General features: G+C 49.8%; 1 protein-coding gene across 1 annotated transcript in view; it reads left to right on the forward strand.

Annotated features, from left to right (window-relative positions):
* Positions 1–15,145, forward strand: part of fes (FES proto-oncogene, tyrosine kinase) — a 24,798-nt gene extending 9,653 nt beyond the window's left edge. Inside the window, exons 6-18 of the mRNA XM_056608145.1 lie at positions 821–940; positions 1,364–1,489; positions 1,874–2,069; positions 3,402–3,482; positions 5,314–5,523; positions 5,985–6,107; positions 6,962–7,015; positions 7,206–7,324; positions 12,360–12,454; positions 13,040–13,163; positions 13,453–13,610; positions 14,016–14,138; positions 14,258–15,145. Coding sequence (XP_056464120.1) covers positions 821–940; positions 1,364–1,489; positions 1,874–2,069; positions 3,402–3,482; positions 5,314–5,523; positions 5,985–6,107; positions 6,962–7,015; positions 7,206–7,324; positions 12,360–12,454; positions 13,040–13,163; positions 13,453–13,610; positions 14,016–14,138; positions 14,258–14,391 — 1,663 coding nt within the window. The 3' untranslated portion in view covers positions 14,392–15,145. The remainder of the gene's footprint in view (positions 1–820; positions 941–1,363; positions 1,490–1,873; positions 2,070–3,401; positions 3,483–5,313; positions 5,524–5,984; positions 6,108–6,961; positions 7,016–7,205; positions 7,325–12,359; positions 12,455–13,039; positions 13,164–13,452; positions 13,611–14,015; positions 14,139–14,257) is intronic.
* The last annotated feature ends 1,012 nt before the right edge of the window (positions 15,146–16,157 follow it).

Genomic DNA, 16,157 nt, shown 5'->3' on the forward strand with positions numbered 1-16,157 from the left:
GCTGCGCTGTCCTACTCCTTCTTAATTGAAGGAGCAGGCAGAGAAAAGCTCTCTCCTGCTGTGCTTTCATTAAAATCAAATTTAAAATCCCAGATAGTGATAAGACATCCATTATGTCGCCGCCGGTCCAGAGATGTGTCAGGTGTGCGCGAGAGACATAACGGACACTTTTTTTACTGCCATGTATACAGTACATTCGGAACACATTTTAGGAACAGATCTATGCCGCATAGAAATCTATGCGGATCAGATGTGCCATGTAAACGCGGCTTATGTCAACAATGTATACGTCATGCGATTCCCCAAAAAATTCTGACATGCCAAACATTTCGTCGTGAAATCGAAATCGTGTAGTCTGACCGGGCCATAAGACAGAACAATAACAATGGTTTGTGTGTGTGTGTCTCTCCGTGTGTGTCTCTGAATTTGTGTGTGTGTGTGTGTGTGTATGTGTTTGTTTGTGTGTGTGTCCGTGTCTGTGTCTGTTTGTCTCCTTGTCTCTGTGTGTGTCTCCGTGTGTGTTTCTCCTTGTCTGTGTGTCTGTGTCCCCGTGTGTGTGTCTCCTTGTCTGTGTGTGTGTCTCCTTGTCTGTGTGTGTGTCTCCTTGTCTGTGTGTGTGTCTCCTTGTCTGTGTGTGTGTGTCTCCTTGTCTCTATGTGTGTGTCTCCTTGTCTCTTTGTGTGTGTCTCCTTGTCTGTGTGTGTGTCTCCTTGTCTGTGTGTGTGTCTCCTTGTCTGTGTGTGTGTGTGTGTCTCCTTGTCTCTGTGTGTGTGTCTCCTTGTCTGTGTGTGTGTGTGTCTCCTTGTCTGTGTGTGTGTAGGTCTGTGGGGGAGGTCCCGTCCCTCCCGGATCCGGACTGGGTGGTCCTGGAGGACGTGGAGATGCTGAGTCCGGGGGAGCTGAAGCTCACTGAGTTCACGGTGGAGAGCTTGCAGCATCGGTCAGAACCACACTTATATAATAAATACTCATTCACATAATGGAGCAGATAATAAAGACTGTATCAGTCAGTAGTTATTGTAGTGTAGTGTCCCTTTGTGCATCCTGTCCTTCATGTCTTCCATACTAAACACACACACACACACACACACACACACACACACACACACACACACACACACACACACACACACACACACACACACACACACACACACACACACACACACACACACACACACACACTCTGAATGTACCTAAACCTGCTCCTCTCTCTCCCTGCCCTCTTCTCCTCTCCTCCCCTCCTCCTATATCCTCCTCTCTCCTCCTCCTCCTCCTCCTCCTCCTCCTCCTCTCTCCTCTCTCCTCCTCCTCCTCCTCCTCCTCGTCCTCCTCCTCCTCCTCTCTCCTCTTCCTCTTCCAGGCTGACTGCTCTGGAGGAGGAGCTGATGGGCGTGGCCGTGGGGCTGGGCGGCCAGCAGGCCTCGGTTGAGCAGCTGGAGCACGACCTGGAGGTGGCCAAGGACTGCTCCCCCGCCGGGGGCCAGAGGTGAGCTAACAGAGCTAACAGAGCTAACGGAGCTAACGGAGCTAATGGAGCTAACGGAGCTAACGGAGCTAACGGAGCTAACAGAGCTAAAGGAGCTAACGGAGCTAAAGGAGCTTACGAATAACGGAGCTAACGGAGCTAACAGAGCTAATTGAGCTAACAGACCTAACGGAGCTAAAGGAGCTAACCAAGCAAACAGCTACTGAACATCAGCTGAATACCCTGGTGTGTGTGTGTGTGTGTGTGTGTGTGTGTGTGTGTGTGTGTGTGTGTGTGTGTGTCTGTGTCTGTGTCTGTGTGTGTGTGTGTGTGTGTGTGTGTGTCTGTGTGTGCGTGTGTGCGTGTGTGCGTGTGCGTGTGCGTGTGTGTGTGTGCGTGGTGCAGGGTGTACCAGTTCAGCAAGAGGCAGCTGCTGGAGGAGTTCCGCCAGCAGGTGGCGCTGTCCATGGGCCGGCGGGCGCGGCTGGAGGCGCAGCGGCAAGCCCTGGAGCAGGCCTTCCACGTCCTGGGCTCCAGGGAGCCGCCCCCGGGGCTGCTGCCGGAGGAGGAGCCGGGCCCCGGGGCCCCCGCCAACACCAGCGTGAGTGCACTTTAGAAAAGTATATTACACACACACGCGCCAAACACCACACACTCATTCATTTAGTGTCCCTAACTCCAAGGCACCCCATTACTCCACCAAAATGTCCATGTCTTCTTCTCTCCCTGCTCCTCCTCCTCTCTCTCCCTGCTCCTCCTCTCTCTCCCTGCTCCTCCTCCTCTCTCTCCCTGCTCCTCCTCTCCCCTCCTCTCTCCTCCTCCCCCTGCTCCTCCTCCTCTCTCTCCCTGCTCCTCCTCTCTCCTCCTCTCTCTCCCTGCTCCTCCTCTCTTTCCCTGCTCCTCCTCTATCTCCCTGCTCCTCCTCTCTCTCCCTGCACCTCCTCTCCCCTCCTCTCTCCTCCTCTCCTCCTCTTCCTGCTCCTCTACCGTCCTTTTTGAACACCATCCCATAATAAGACCAAACTTCCTCGTCTTCAACCTGTGGTGAAGCTCAGCCTGTAGGACTCTTGGCTTCACTCTCGCTGCTGTCACCCCCATCACTCACAACTCCCCCAGTGACAGACTGGAGACTCTGAGCAGAACAAACACTCAGAGAGGAGCCACACACTGAAGACCTGCTAGATAAACACAGCACAGCTCGCGGGCCTCACCCAACCACACATACCTGCTGCGACCGTTCAGACATGAGATGGTTATTGTAAACCGGTGTTGATATGGGCGTCGACATGAGGCCAGCTATGACTAGTGTAAAGGGATTATCCTGTCATAGATCATCTTTACACACAACAATTCTAAGATTTAATTAAATGAAAATAACCTCTTGGCCCGGGACCAAAATACCTTTCCCAAGAAGCTACACCTTCACTTGCTCTTTTAATACTGTACTGCTGATTGTGTCTTCTCTTTAATACAGTCTGTACTGCGGTGGTGTTCTCTGTAATACGGTCTGTACTGCGGTGGTGTTCTCTGTAATACGGTCTGTACTGCGGTGGTGTTCTCTTTAATACGGTCTGTACTGCTGCTGTGGTGTTCTCTTTAATACGGTCTGTACTGCTGCTGTGGTGTTCTCTTTAATACGGTCTGTACTGCGGTGGTGTTCTCTGTAATACGGTCTGTACTGCTGCTGTGGTCTTCTATGTAATACGGTCTGTACTGCTGCTGTGGTCTTCTATGTAATACGGTCTGTACTGCTGCTGTGGTCTTCTCTTTAATACGGTCTGTACTGCGGTGGTGTTCTCTTTAATACGGTCTGTACTGCTGCTGTGGTCTTCTATGTAATACGGTCTGTACTGCTGCTGTGGTGTTCTCTTTAATACGGTCTGTACTGCGGTGGTCTTCTCTTTAATACGCTCTGTACTGCGGTGGTCTTCAGGAGGAGAAGAACAGCTCCACCCTCCTCAGTATGGATGGGATCCTGACCCACCTGGGCGGCCTGTTCAGACCCAGATACCAGGTAATGACCCAGATACCAGGTAATGACCCAGATACATGGTAATGACCCACCTGATACATGGTAATGAAAAACCTGATACATGGTAATGACCCACCTGATACATGGTAATGAACCAGATACATGTAATGACCCAGATAACAGGTAATGACCAACCTGTTCAGACCCAGATACCAGGTAATGACCCAGATACATGGTAATGACCCAGATACCAGGGAATGACCCACCTGATACATGGTAATGACCCACCTAATAAATGGTAATGACCCACCTGATACCAGGTAATGACCCACCTGATGCCAGGTAATGACCCACCTGTTCAGATACATGGTAATGACCCACCTGATACATGGTAATGACCAACCTGTTCAGATACATGGTAATGACCAACCTGTTCAGACCCATGATTATCTGAATCCCAATACTTTTTCTGTTTTTATTCTACCGCGCTCCCTATCAGCGTTCCTATCAAATTACCGCAGCATTCCAGAGCAGTTGAACTGCTGATGAACCAAATTATCCCCAAGGTCACAACTCGTGCTCCACACTCCTTCATGGTGCTTCACCTGAACAGGGCGCCAAACCAGTCCACCCAGACCAACACACACCTCTACTTATTTAGATTCACTCTTCTTCTCCTCCAGACTTATACAGAGTCGTATACTAGACTTATGCATAGACTTATATAGAGTTTTTTATAGACTTATAGACTTTAGAGACTTATACGGAGACTTACAGATCAGTACTGGATGACTGAGAATATCAACTGGTTTGTTGTCTGAACCAGTTAGGTGACAGCTGGTAGGGGGCGGGGTAATCTCAGACCTGCTAGTGGGCGGGGTTATCTCCTATCTGCTAGGGGCGGGGTTAACTCAGAACTGCTAGGGGCGGGGTTAACTCAGACCTGCTAGTGGGCGGGGTTATCTCAGACCTGCTAGTGGGCGGGGTTATCTCCTATCTGCTAGGGGCGGGGTTATCCCAGACCTGCTAGTGGGCGGGGTTATCTCTGACCTGCTAGTAGGCTGTGTTAAGTCAGACCTGCTAGTGGGCGGGGCTATCTCAGACCTGCTAGTGGGCGGGGTTATCTCAGACCTGCTAGTGGGCGGGGTTAACTCAGAACTGCTAGGGGCGGGGTTATCCCAGACCTGCTAGTGGGCGGGGTTATCTCTGACCTGCTAGTAGGCGGGGTTATCTCAGACCTGCTAGTGGGCGGGGTTATCTCAGACCTGCTAGTGGGCGGGGTTAACTCAGAACTGTTAGGGGCGGGGTTATCCCAGACCTGCTAGTGGGCGGGGTTATCTCTGACCTGCTAGTAGGCGGGGTTAACTCAGACCTGCTAGTGGGCGGGGTTATCTCAGACCTGCTAGTGGGCGGGGTTATCTCAGACCTGCTAGTGGGCGGGGTTATCTCAGACCTGCTAGTGGGCGGGGTTAACTCAGACCTGCTAGTGGGCGGGGTTAACTCAGACCTGCTAGTGGGCGGGGTTAACTCAGACCTGCTAGTGGGCGGGGTTATCTCAGACCTGCTAGTGGGCGGGGTTATCTCAGACCTGCTAGTGGGTGGGGTTATCTCAGACCTGCTAGTGGGCGGGGTTAACTCAGACCTGCTAGTGGGCGGGTTAACTCAGACCTGCTAGTGGGCGGGGTTATCTCAGACCTGCTAGTGGGCGGGGTTATCTCAGACCTGCTAGTGGGCGGGGTTAACTCAGACCAGGTTATCTCCAACACATCCGGTGAACCTGAGATCCCGCCTCCTGGCCGGGCCTCCTGCAGCAGACCGTTGTGGCTCCCAGTTCCCCCTCTCACCCCCCCCACCCCCCCCCCCCCCCCCCCAGCTGCCCCCGGCCCAGGAGGCGGTCCCCGAGGTGGAGCGCCCCCTGGAGAAGCAGGCGTGGTACCACGGGGTCATCCCCCGTCTGGAGGTCCAGGAGCTGCTCCGGGGCGACGGGGAGTTCCTGGTGCGGAGGAGCCAGGGCAAAGCGGAGAACGTGCTGTCGGTCCACTGGGCGGGAAGCTGCCGCCACTTCCTTATCCAGCAGAACAATGTGGGTACTGGGAGGACTGGGGGAGGACTGGGAGGACTAGGGGAGGACTGGGGGAGGCCAACGTGGGTACTGGGACGACTGGCAGGACTGGGGGAGAACTGGGAGGACTGGTGGAAAACAGGTGGAGCACTCGTGTAGGCCAACGTGGGTACTGGGAGGAATGGGAGGACTGGTGTGTACTGGTGTAGGCCAACGTGGGGACTGGGGGACGACTGGTGTGTACTGGTCTAGTACTGGTGTTTACTGGTGTAGGATATGTGTGTACTGAATGAAGTTGGTCTGCCATAATGAACTGAAGAAGTAACACCCATATCCAAACATCAATCACTGACACATTTATAAAAGGTGTTCATCTGTCTTCTTCGTTTGTGTGTGTGTGTGTGTGTGTGTGTGTGTGTGTGTGTGTGTGTGTGTGTGTGTGTGTGTGTGTGTGTGTGTGTGTTTGTGTTTGTGTGTGACAGAACTTGTACCGGCTGGATAAAGAACAATTTGCAACGGTGCCATTGCTGATAAATCACCTTATTTCTTCAGGACAGACTGTCACAGCCAAGACAGACATTTTCCTTAAAACACCTGTTGTTAAGGTAATAATCACTCTTATTCTACTTCATTTAAGAATGCTCGATTCTAATTGGCTGGGAGGGGTGCATTAATCCGGCATATTGCCCGCTGACTTGTCGGTTCTACTTGCTGCTGACTGAGCACAGTAGATCAATACGCCGCTTGTATCGTTTTCTATCACATACATTTCAAACATGAGGTCCGTTGTAAAAATAAACCAAGGAGTGCATGTTTGATCGATCGTCATTAAAGCTGACTTGATACGAATGTAACAACTACGTTGTTAAACTAGTGATCAGTTGCAACCTTGTGTGGTTGCTATAGAAACGCGTTACCTACAGTTGAGCTAACGTTATTCACCGTAGTTCTAAAGGGAACTACTTTTCGAGGGAGATGAACTTAAACAGAGCATACATTTAATAAGCATGCAATACGAATAAGAAAAAGGCTAATTATTAAAGTATTTGAATTGTTTTATTATGTTGGCCGGCGCGAAGTAGAATAAACGGAATAATCACCTCAAGGCGGGGCAATAAACAGTTTGATATGCCCGGCTCGCGGAAGGTTACCGCCCTCGACTTCGTCTCGGGCTGTAAGCCGTCCACGAGCCGGGCATATCAAACTGTTTATTGCCCGGCCTCTCGGTGATTATTCCTTACTTATTACACCTGTTATTAAGGTACTAATCACCCTAGGCCCCGTCTGCACTCATCTCTGCACACACACACACCCCCACACACACACACCCCCCCCCCCCCCCCCCCACAAACGCACGCACGCACGCACACAGACACGCCCTGTTCTTCCTGCCTCTTCTCTCTCTCCTGCGGTTCCGTGCTCAGACTAGCTCTACTCGCTCTACCGTTCTCTGTGCCAGGATAAGTGGGTGTTGGAGCACGATGACGTCATCCTGGGACCCAGTATCGGACGGGTGGGTAACCCCCACACATCACCCCCACATGTTACCCCCAAATGTGATCTCAGAAGTCTAAGGGCTGCTTAGGTTTCTGGGGGCTGACTTCAGGTTTGTTTGTGTGTATGTGTGTTTGTGTGTGTGTTTTTGTATGTGTGTGTGTGCGTCCATGTGTGTGCGTGTGTTCGCGCGTGCGTGTGCGTCCCAGGGTAACTTCGGCGAGGTGTACAGCGGCCGGCTGCGCTTTGACAACACGGCGGTGGCGGTGAAGGCCTGCAGAGAGGACCTGCCGCCCGAGACCAAGAAGAGGTTCCTCATGGAGGCCAGGTTAGTTGCAAGCACACGCACGCACACACACACACACACACACACACACACACACACACACACACACACACACACACACACACACACACACACACACACACACACACACACACACACACACACACACACACACACACACACGGCGACAGTAACATGTCCAAACACATAAACACTACATACATAAATTCACATGAACCTGTCTCTCTGTCTCTGTCTCTGTCTCTGTCTCTCTCTGTCTCTGTCTCTGTCTCTGTCTCTCTCTGTCTCTGTCTCTGTCTCTCTCTCTCTCTCTCTCTCTCTCTCTCTCTCTCTCTCTCTCTCTCTCTCTCTCTCTCTCTCTCCACTTGATCTCCTTCCCCTCGTTTCACTGTTTTGTCTGTTTGACGTTGTGTGTTTGACGTTGTGTGTTTGACGCTGTCTGTTGACGTTGTGTGTTTAACGTTGTGTGTTTGACGTTGTGTGTCTGACGTTGTGTGTTTGATGTTGTTTGTTTGACGTTGTCTTTTTGATGTTGTGTGTTTGACGTTGTGGATTTGACGTTGTGTGTTTGACATTGTCTGTTTGAAGAAGGGCTGTAACGGTACACGTATTTGTACCGAATAGTCACGGTACAGGCACTTCGGCACGGTTACAGAGGTCTACCGCGGTGCGTAAATGTGGCGTACATGGCGTTAAAGGTCCCATGGCATGCTACGTTATGGATGCTTTAATTTAGATATTAGAACAGGGATGGGGAACTGGCGTGCGGCCCGCGGGCATGTGGCCCGTGGCCCGCATGCCCACTCAGCCTGCACATAATTAAAAAAAAATAATAATAATAATTATAATAATAATAATTGATCGAGTTACAGAAAACTTGTTCAAGAAAGATGAGAAGAATTCATAGAATTCAAAGGCAAACCCATGCGTCTAGTTTGCTTAGAAGCGATATCAGTCATTAAAGATATCCACTTAAGTCGCCACTACAACTACTACAACTGCTTGTTGGGTTTGAGTTCATTGAGTTGTTGCACTTAATGTTGGGCCACTGTTTTTCAGTTTTTTGACTTCATTGAATGATGATGTATGTGAGCCCTTTGCACTGATAAAAATACTGACCATTCATGTGGCTGTTTGAGCATGGAAAACATGAAATTAATGTATGTTGGTTCAATTAACATACCGTACATAGGTTATGATTCTGGACGATTTTTTAGGTAGTGGCCATCGCCAAAATGCACCAGAATACAGGAAATCATCTACCAAATTCAAAATTATGTAGCTTCTCTCAGCTCACGTATAGTTGAAGTGTGCAGTCATGTGGCCCTCCGATGGTTATGATAAAAAATGTGGCCCTCTTTATCATGAAAGTTGCCCATCCCTGGAGTAGCATCATCATCACTGCCAGCTGACATCAGACGCCTTGCTAGAGAAAAACAGTTCCAGCCATCACATTAGGTGAGTCTAGAAATGCAGCAAACATGAGGCTTAGTAACACAGCAGTTATAGACTTTTTTTGTCTTTTTTTTCATCTTTAGTTATGTGTTCATAATGGTACGGCCCTCTGAGGACTTTGGAAAAATTGAAATGGCCCTTGATGTGAAAAAGGTTCCCCACCCTTGTATTAGAAGAAGGGTCAAGGAGGAGGGTGGGGCTGTGGCCCTGAGCAGCTTGCAGCCACGGTACCATGCGCTCTGTTTACAGTGGATGTATCGCAATGGCGAGGTGCACACAGCCTTTAGCAGTGTTCTGTATATATATTCTATAACACACGGGAGTCCTGGAGCTCTATATCTAAATAATATCATATTATAAATAGATATCTATATCATATAATATATATTGTCACGGCCAAGAGCTATATGAGCCTCCAGACGATATTATGAATCTCAAAAGACCGCGTCGGGTTCTCCAATGTCTTTGGTGCTTCCACGTCCACATCAATCTGAAGTAGACTGAACTTCGACATGGAGGAGAAAGGGATTGTTGCCCGCGATTGTTGACCGCGGTTGTCTCCTGCCGCAGCCTCGCTGCCGAGGGACCACCGCCTCGAATCCTGGAAACACACCAGGCACACCATGTGAAGTTATTTAACCCGATTATTGTTATTTATATCCGAGATTATTTAATCTAACCCGATCTAAACTCTATCACCCAAACACGGCGGCGTTTGGGTTTCCTACCTCGGACTCCAGCGCAGCCACGGCCGACAACTTTCTTTATTCTGGGTGGAAATAGTAACATAGTTACGCCATTAAATGCGTTTATGGAAACATTTTTAGCGAGAAATGTGCATTTTACTTTCGTAATGTTCGCTCGGTGAATGTGAAGGATGTTTGGTTTGATAGTTATGACGAAGAGGGAACGCTCCGTTCACTTGCATGGACATGGACTCACCTAGGCGCGTAGCTGCGTAGGACCATTTTTGACACAAAATGGTCAAGCAACATTTTAGCTGCGTTACGCACGTAAATCTTACGCGGGTTACGCGTTTGGTGTGTTCGTACCATTAGGCTCCACCGCCTCCTGCAGCGCTGAGGCGGGGGTCCCTCGGCAGCGAGAAGCGGGGCTCAAACGGGAGACATTCGCGGCCAACAATCTCTTTCTCCTCCATGTTGTGGTTCATGTTCTTGAGGGAGTCAAAGCCAAAGTTCCTTTCCCCCAATTCATTCTCAACCATGGCTGAGGTAACCCACACTACGAGTCTCGTTGTGGAAATACCAGAGACGAGAGTCCGACGTGTTATGCGCCAAACACCAACAGCAGGTTATCCAAATAACAAGGAAGTGTACAACACTTGAGTTGCAGTCCTGGAGCTCTATATCTAAATAAGATCATATAATGCATAGGTATCTATATCATATAATACATATTTTCACAGCCAAAAGCTGTGTGCGCCTCCAGACGCAACCTGGTCTCACAGGAATCCGTGAAATGACTACGGACAAATAACTCGAAATCCGTGGACACATCACGGAAACACGCCGATTTCCGTGATGTGGCCACGGAATTCGCTCCAATGCAAGTTAATGACGCTGATGTTCCGTGGCTCACACACGGATCCCCGTTTCAACGAGCGAGTCGACCACGGGGGCTTAACTCAAAACCCGGGGTGGTCTCACTGAAACACTTAAATTGTCCTTGTTGTGTCGACGGAAGTTGCTCCAATGCAAGTAAATGACAATGATATTCTGTGGCACACACACAGATTCCCGTTTCAATCTGTGTGTGTGCTCCCGCTTCAATCTGTGTGTGTGCCACATTTGACCACAGCGGGGGCTTAACTCAAAATCCGTGGTGGTCTGACGGAATCACTTCAATTGTCCGTGATGTGGCCACGGAATTTGCTCAAATGCAAGTAAATGACACTGTTATTCCGTGGCTCACACACGGATATCAGCGTTTTTCCGTGATGTGGCCACGGATTTCGAGTTAAGCGTCCGACCGTAGTCATTTCACGGATTCCTGTGAGACCATGTTGCCAGACGATATTATGAATGACAAACGACTTCGTCGCGTTCTCTGGTTCTTCCACTTTCACATCAATCTGAAGTAGACTGAACCGCGCGCTGCCTGCTGCCGGCTGCCCGCTGCCGGGCGGTGTTGCTTCGCGGCGGTGGTGCCTCGCGGCAACCGGCGGCAGGCAGCATGTCGCAGTTCATGTACTTCAGGGAGTCAAAGCCAAAGTTCCCTTCCCCCAATTCCTTCTCAACCATGGCTGAGATAACCCCAACTACAGTCTCGTTGTGGAAATACAAGAGACGTCAAACAACTGATGTGTTATGCACCATAACACCATCAGCACTTGCGTTACAGTGTGTGTAATCACACACACACACATGGCGCTCGCACGGTCGTGTCTCATTGGCGGGCCAAATTCACTGGGCTGGCAAGGCAGTGAAAGGGGAGGAGCTTAGATCCTTTATGACGATATATGGGATCACATTCCAAACCACCTCACTTCAGCCTCCGTTTTTTCAAAGGCGAACCTAGTGCTAATTTTACACCGAACGCAAGTTTTAGCCACTGGGGGACCATAGGAAGGCTAGGGGAACTCATATGTATGTTAGAAAACCTCATAAAGTGAGATTTTCATGCCATGGGAGCTTTAATATGGCGAATGTAATGAGTTCCACCCGGACCGTTCAGCCAAAAGTATATACTCTGACTCCGTAATCCGACTCCGTACTAAGGAGACCCCTCAGCAGCTCTCAGTCGGGATGTCGGATACGCAATGCAATTCACCGCCCGATCTATCTTGAGCTGCAAACCATGTAAGCAGTGTTGTAAATAAACTTCCAAAGCTTTTCAAATCTTATTTGGTGTTTTATTGGTTCTTAAGGTGCAAAGTAAACAATGTACAAAGTAATTAAGGTGCAAAGTCAAACCGGAGAACTGATTCCTGAAACGATTTTGTTAGATGACCAATCACAGCCCCTGCCGTCTCCGTTGCGTCGACCAATAGGTCCATGGCGTCGACGGATAGTTAAAAAATATTGGATGCGCACGTATGCTACTGAGAGGGTCTCCGCCAGGCTCCCCGGCTATCATGGAGAGGGCTCTCCATGTCTACGTACAGCACTGTAACATGCACACGCATTTGAAAGGCACCATCCAGGTGTTACTATAACCGTTGCTGTGAAAAAAAAACTAGCTGTGCAAACCAAGCTCACAACACTATTTCAACAACCCCTGTCTGGGAATTCAGGAATGCAAATGCCATAGCCAAGTCTCTTGGTGTTTTCATTGCTGCTGATCTACGGCCATTCATTTTCCCCTTAACTATGAACCGTACCGTACCGTACCGTGACTTAAAAAACCGAGGTACGTACCAAACCGTGACTTTAGTGTACCATTACACCCCTAGTTTGAAGTTGTATGTTTGCTCACAACCCTTCAGTCATCCCACGTTGGTTCAAACAAAGAGAGGTTCAGAGTCAGCCCTCAGCCCCACAGCAGACTGTCTCACCTTCTCCAGTCCGACATACACCATCACACTCATCCAACACAAACACACACACAGGGGCTGAACGCTGAAGGCTGGTTTGTGTTGCAGGATCCTGAAGCAATACGAGCATCCCAACATCGTGAGGCTGATCGGGGTGTGCACCCAGCAGCAGCCCATCTACATCATCATGGAGCTGGTCCAAGGTGGGCTCTGCAGCCAGCGAGGGCGTACACTGCTCCCTACAGCTCCTCACTGCTCCTTATAGCTCCTCACTGCTCCTTACAGCTCCTCACTGCTCCTTATAGCTCCCTACAACTCCTCACTGCTCTTTATAGCTCCTTACAGCTCATTGTAGTTCCTCATAGCTCCTTATAGCTCCTTATAGCTTCTAACAGCACCTCACAGCTCCTTATAGCTCCTTATAGTCCCTCACTGGCTGTTTGATTTAATTAGAGGGCCATTCATCATTGCTGTCAGAAAGTGTCTTGAAGGTTTTCATTTTCTGTTGTGCCAAGATTCCTTCAAGGGGTGGAAACAAGCGCACGCGTGTGTGTGTGTGTACACCCACGTTTTAACTTCCGCTAAAATTCTTCTAACAAGCCTTCCATGTCATCAGAGCCGTTGCCAAGTTATGTTGCGCTTTTGATTTGAAAGCGTTGACTTTGATGTGGGATGTGTGTGTGTGTGTGTGTGTGTGTGTGTGTGTGTGTGTGTGTGTGTGTGTGTGTGTGTGTGTGTGTGTGTGTGTGTGTGTGTGTGTGTGTGTGTGTGTGTGTGTGTTGTAACAGGTGGTGACTTCCTGTCGTTTGTGCGTGCTGCTGATAGAAGCCTCCCCCCTGGGCTGCTTGTGACCATGGTGGCAGACATTGCGTCTGGAATGGACTACCTGGAGAACAGGAAGTGCATTCACAGGTCAACACCAAACCATGAGAGAGATCAGCCCAACTAAAGTAGAATTATGAGGCTTGCTTTATGTTGATTGAAGAGGAAAGTCTGAAGAGCCACGAATACAATGCACAGAAAGGCCATAATCTCTCTCGCTCTCGCTTTGTTTCCTCTCTCTCTCTTTCTCTCTCTCTCTCTCTCTCTCTCTCTCTCTCTCTCTCTCTCTCTCTCTCTCTCTCTCTCTCTCTCTCTCTCTCTCTCTCTCTCTCTCTCTCTCTTTCTCTTTCTCTTTCCCTCCCCCCCGTCCCCCTCTCAGGGACCTGGCAGCGAGGAACTGTCTGGTGGGCGAGCAGCACGTGGTTAAGATCAGTGACTTCGGGATGTCCCGCGAGGAGGAGGACGGGGTGTACTCGGCCACGGGGGGCCTCCGCCAGGTCCCCGTCAAGTGGACCGCCCCCGAGGCCCTCAACTACGGTACAGCCCCGCCCCTCTCTATTGGTGCATCATGGGAAGTCTGTAGAGGAGACTAGAGTCTTCAACTCTAGGCTCCCTAAGGTGAACGTCGGGTCACCTTAGGGACTGTTTCATGGCATGAAACAGTTCCCCTTCGTGGCTAATGTCACCATCACCTTTAATTACTAAACAAAGATCAGGACTCCATTCCTCTTCACACATTAACGAGCGCTCCTCGCTCCAGTGCCTCAGGGCTGCTCGTTACGAGGTGATCATTGTTTCAGGGCTCGCCTGCAAACCAGATCACAAACAGTTTGACTGAGGCTGCTCTCTCCCCCTGCCTTCCCTGCCCTCCCTCCCCCCTCCCTCCCTCCCCCCTGCTCTCCCTCCCCTTCCTGCCCAACCTCCCTCTCCCCCCCACCCCAGGTCGCTACACCACGGAGAGCGACGTGTGGAGCTTTGGGGTGGTCCTCTGGGAGACCTTCTCCAGGGGGATGACCCCCTACACCAGCATGTCCAACCAGCAGACAAGGGACGAGCTGGAGAGAGGTACGGACCCCCGCTGTGCTCAGGGGTCAGGTCAGCCTGTTCCTGAGGGGTCACGTCAGCATGCATCCAATAGTAGTGGTGTCCGTGTGTCTGAGCGCCCTGTGGTCTGTGTGGTTCAGGGTACCGGATGCCTGCCCCGCCCGCCTGCCCCCCCGAGGTTTACCGCCTGATGCAGAGCTGCTGGCAGACGGAACCGCGGAACCGACCGTCATTCAGGGAGCTGATGGAGCAGCTGGCTGAGCTCCGCCTCTAACACCACTTCTTACACCACCTCCAACACCACCTCTAACACCACCTCTAACACCACCTCTTACACCACCTCCAACACCACCTCCAATACCACCTCTAACACCACCTCTAACCACCTCCAACACCACCTCTAACACCACCTTCAACACCACCTTCAGCTGGTCCACCTCTATCCCCACCTTCAGCTGGTCTCTCCCTAACCCCACCTTCAGCTGGTTCAGCACTAACTCCACCTTCAACTTTTTCACCTCTAACACCACCTTCAGCTGGTCCACCTCTAACACCATCTTCAGCTGGTCCACCTCTAACACCACCTTAAGTTGTTCCACCTCTAACCCCACCTTCAGCTGGTCCACCTCTAACACCACCTTCAGTAGTTCCACCCCTTACCCCACCTTCAGTAGCTCCAGCTCTAACACCATCTTCAACTGGTCCAGCTCTAACACCACCTTCAGCTGGTCCAGCACTCACACCATCTTCAGCTGGTCCAGCACCAACATTACCTTCAGCTGGTCCAGCACCAACACCACCTTCAGCTGGTGTCGCTTTTGTTTATGTTTGGGTAACTGACTTTACCCAAACATAAAATAGAATTCCCATAGTTATTGCATAATTAGATAAAAAATGCTAACATTTTTTTTAATAAAATATGCGAACACAGCAGACTTGTCTATACGTGTCTTCTTTGGAAGTGTGTTTTACTCTGTCCCCACCCTCCAATGCCGAGCCTTCTCAGCATCAAGCTCCAAGGCCATATTCATGAGCCACACAGGATTAATTGACACATGTACAAAGGTTAGCCTACAAATGTACGTCAGGTCAAAAGGATAACAGAAAAAGCCCATAGGTTAATTCCATTTTGGTGAAAAGCTGAGCCTCCAAGGAGACTTAACGGGGCAAGCCTTATCGTCTTGTGAGCTTATCTCGATAAACTAGATGTGAAAGAATACTGTCAATAACACTTCTCCTGGTTACTACAAGTGATGAACCCCCCCCCCCCGCACACCATTTTAAACCATCAGAACAGCTCAGCTATTCTAAATCTCAAATGTATTCAAACTTGATCACATCAGCTACTTCTGGGAAATGCATTTTCTAGTTGTCGTGGCAATTTCTCTATCAGAGTTTGCGTCTAAGGCAGATGAGATATTTAGATGCAAAAAGCACACAATACTTGTAGACAAATTGGTGGTCATATTTGTAATAAAAGTATGAACAAAGATACATCACAACATGCATCAACAAACAACATAACAGGCATACACTACAATAATCTGAGGCCTCAGATGGGAGTTCTCGCTGCGTCTTACTTCATACTCTAAAGGTACGCTCTGAGAAGTCCGCTGAGTAGCTAGAGTCAGGAGCTTTTATACACTTCCTTAAGGAAGTTGGCCCCCAATAAACCAAAAGCCTTTGTTAACCAGATGTTAATCTATTGATTGAAGTTTCTTCAGAGGTTAAGAAGGTGATTGAGGCTGTTCCATATAACCCTTTGCTTCACTGCGCTCCCCAGGGGGTCAAGGAAAACAGGCCCAAACCAAACTACAGACCAAGGGCGTAACCATGGTTTAGACATTGGGGGGGTCCAATTTTTTATTATTATTTGTTAAGTGCATTGCCTACAATTTTATATTTATATATGAAAATGTGGACATTTAGAACATAGTTTCGAGGATTACATTGACCATTTGAATTCACATCTAAAGGAATAGTGTAATAATGTAATGTCTGCCCCGCCCCCCCCCCCCCCCCCCCCCCCCCCCCCACACA

This window comes from Gadus chalcogrammus, chromosome 14 (assembly GCF_026213295.1).
Source record: "Gadus chalcogrammus isolate NIFS_2021 chromosome 14, NIFS_Gcha_1.0, whole genome shotgun sequence".
NCBI lineage: Eukaryota > Metazoa > Chordata > Actinopteri > Gadiformes > Gadidae > Gadus > Gadus chalcogrammus.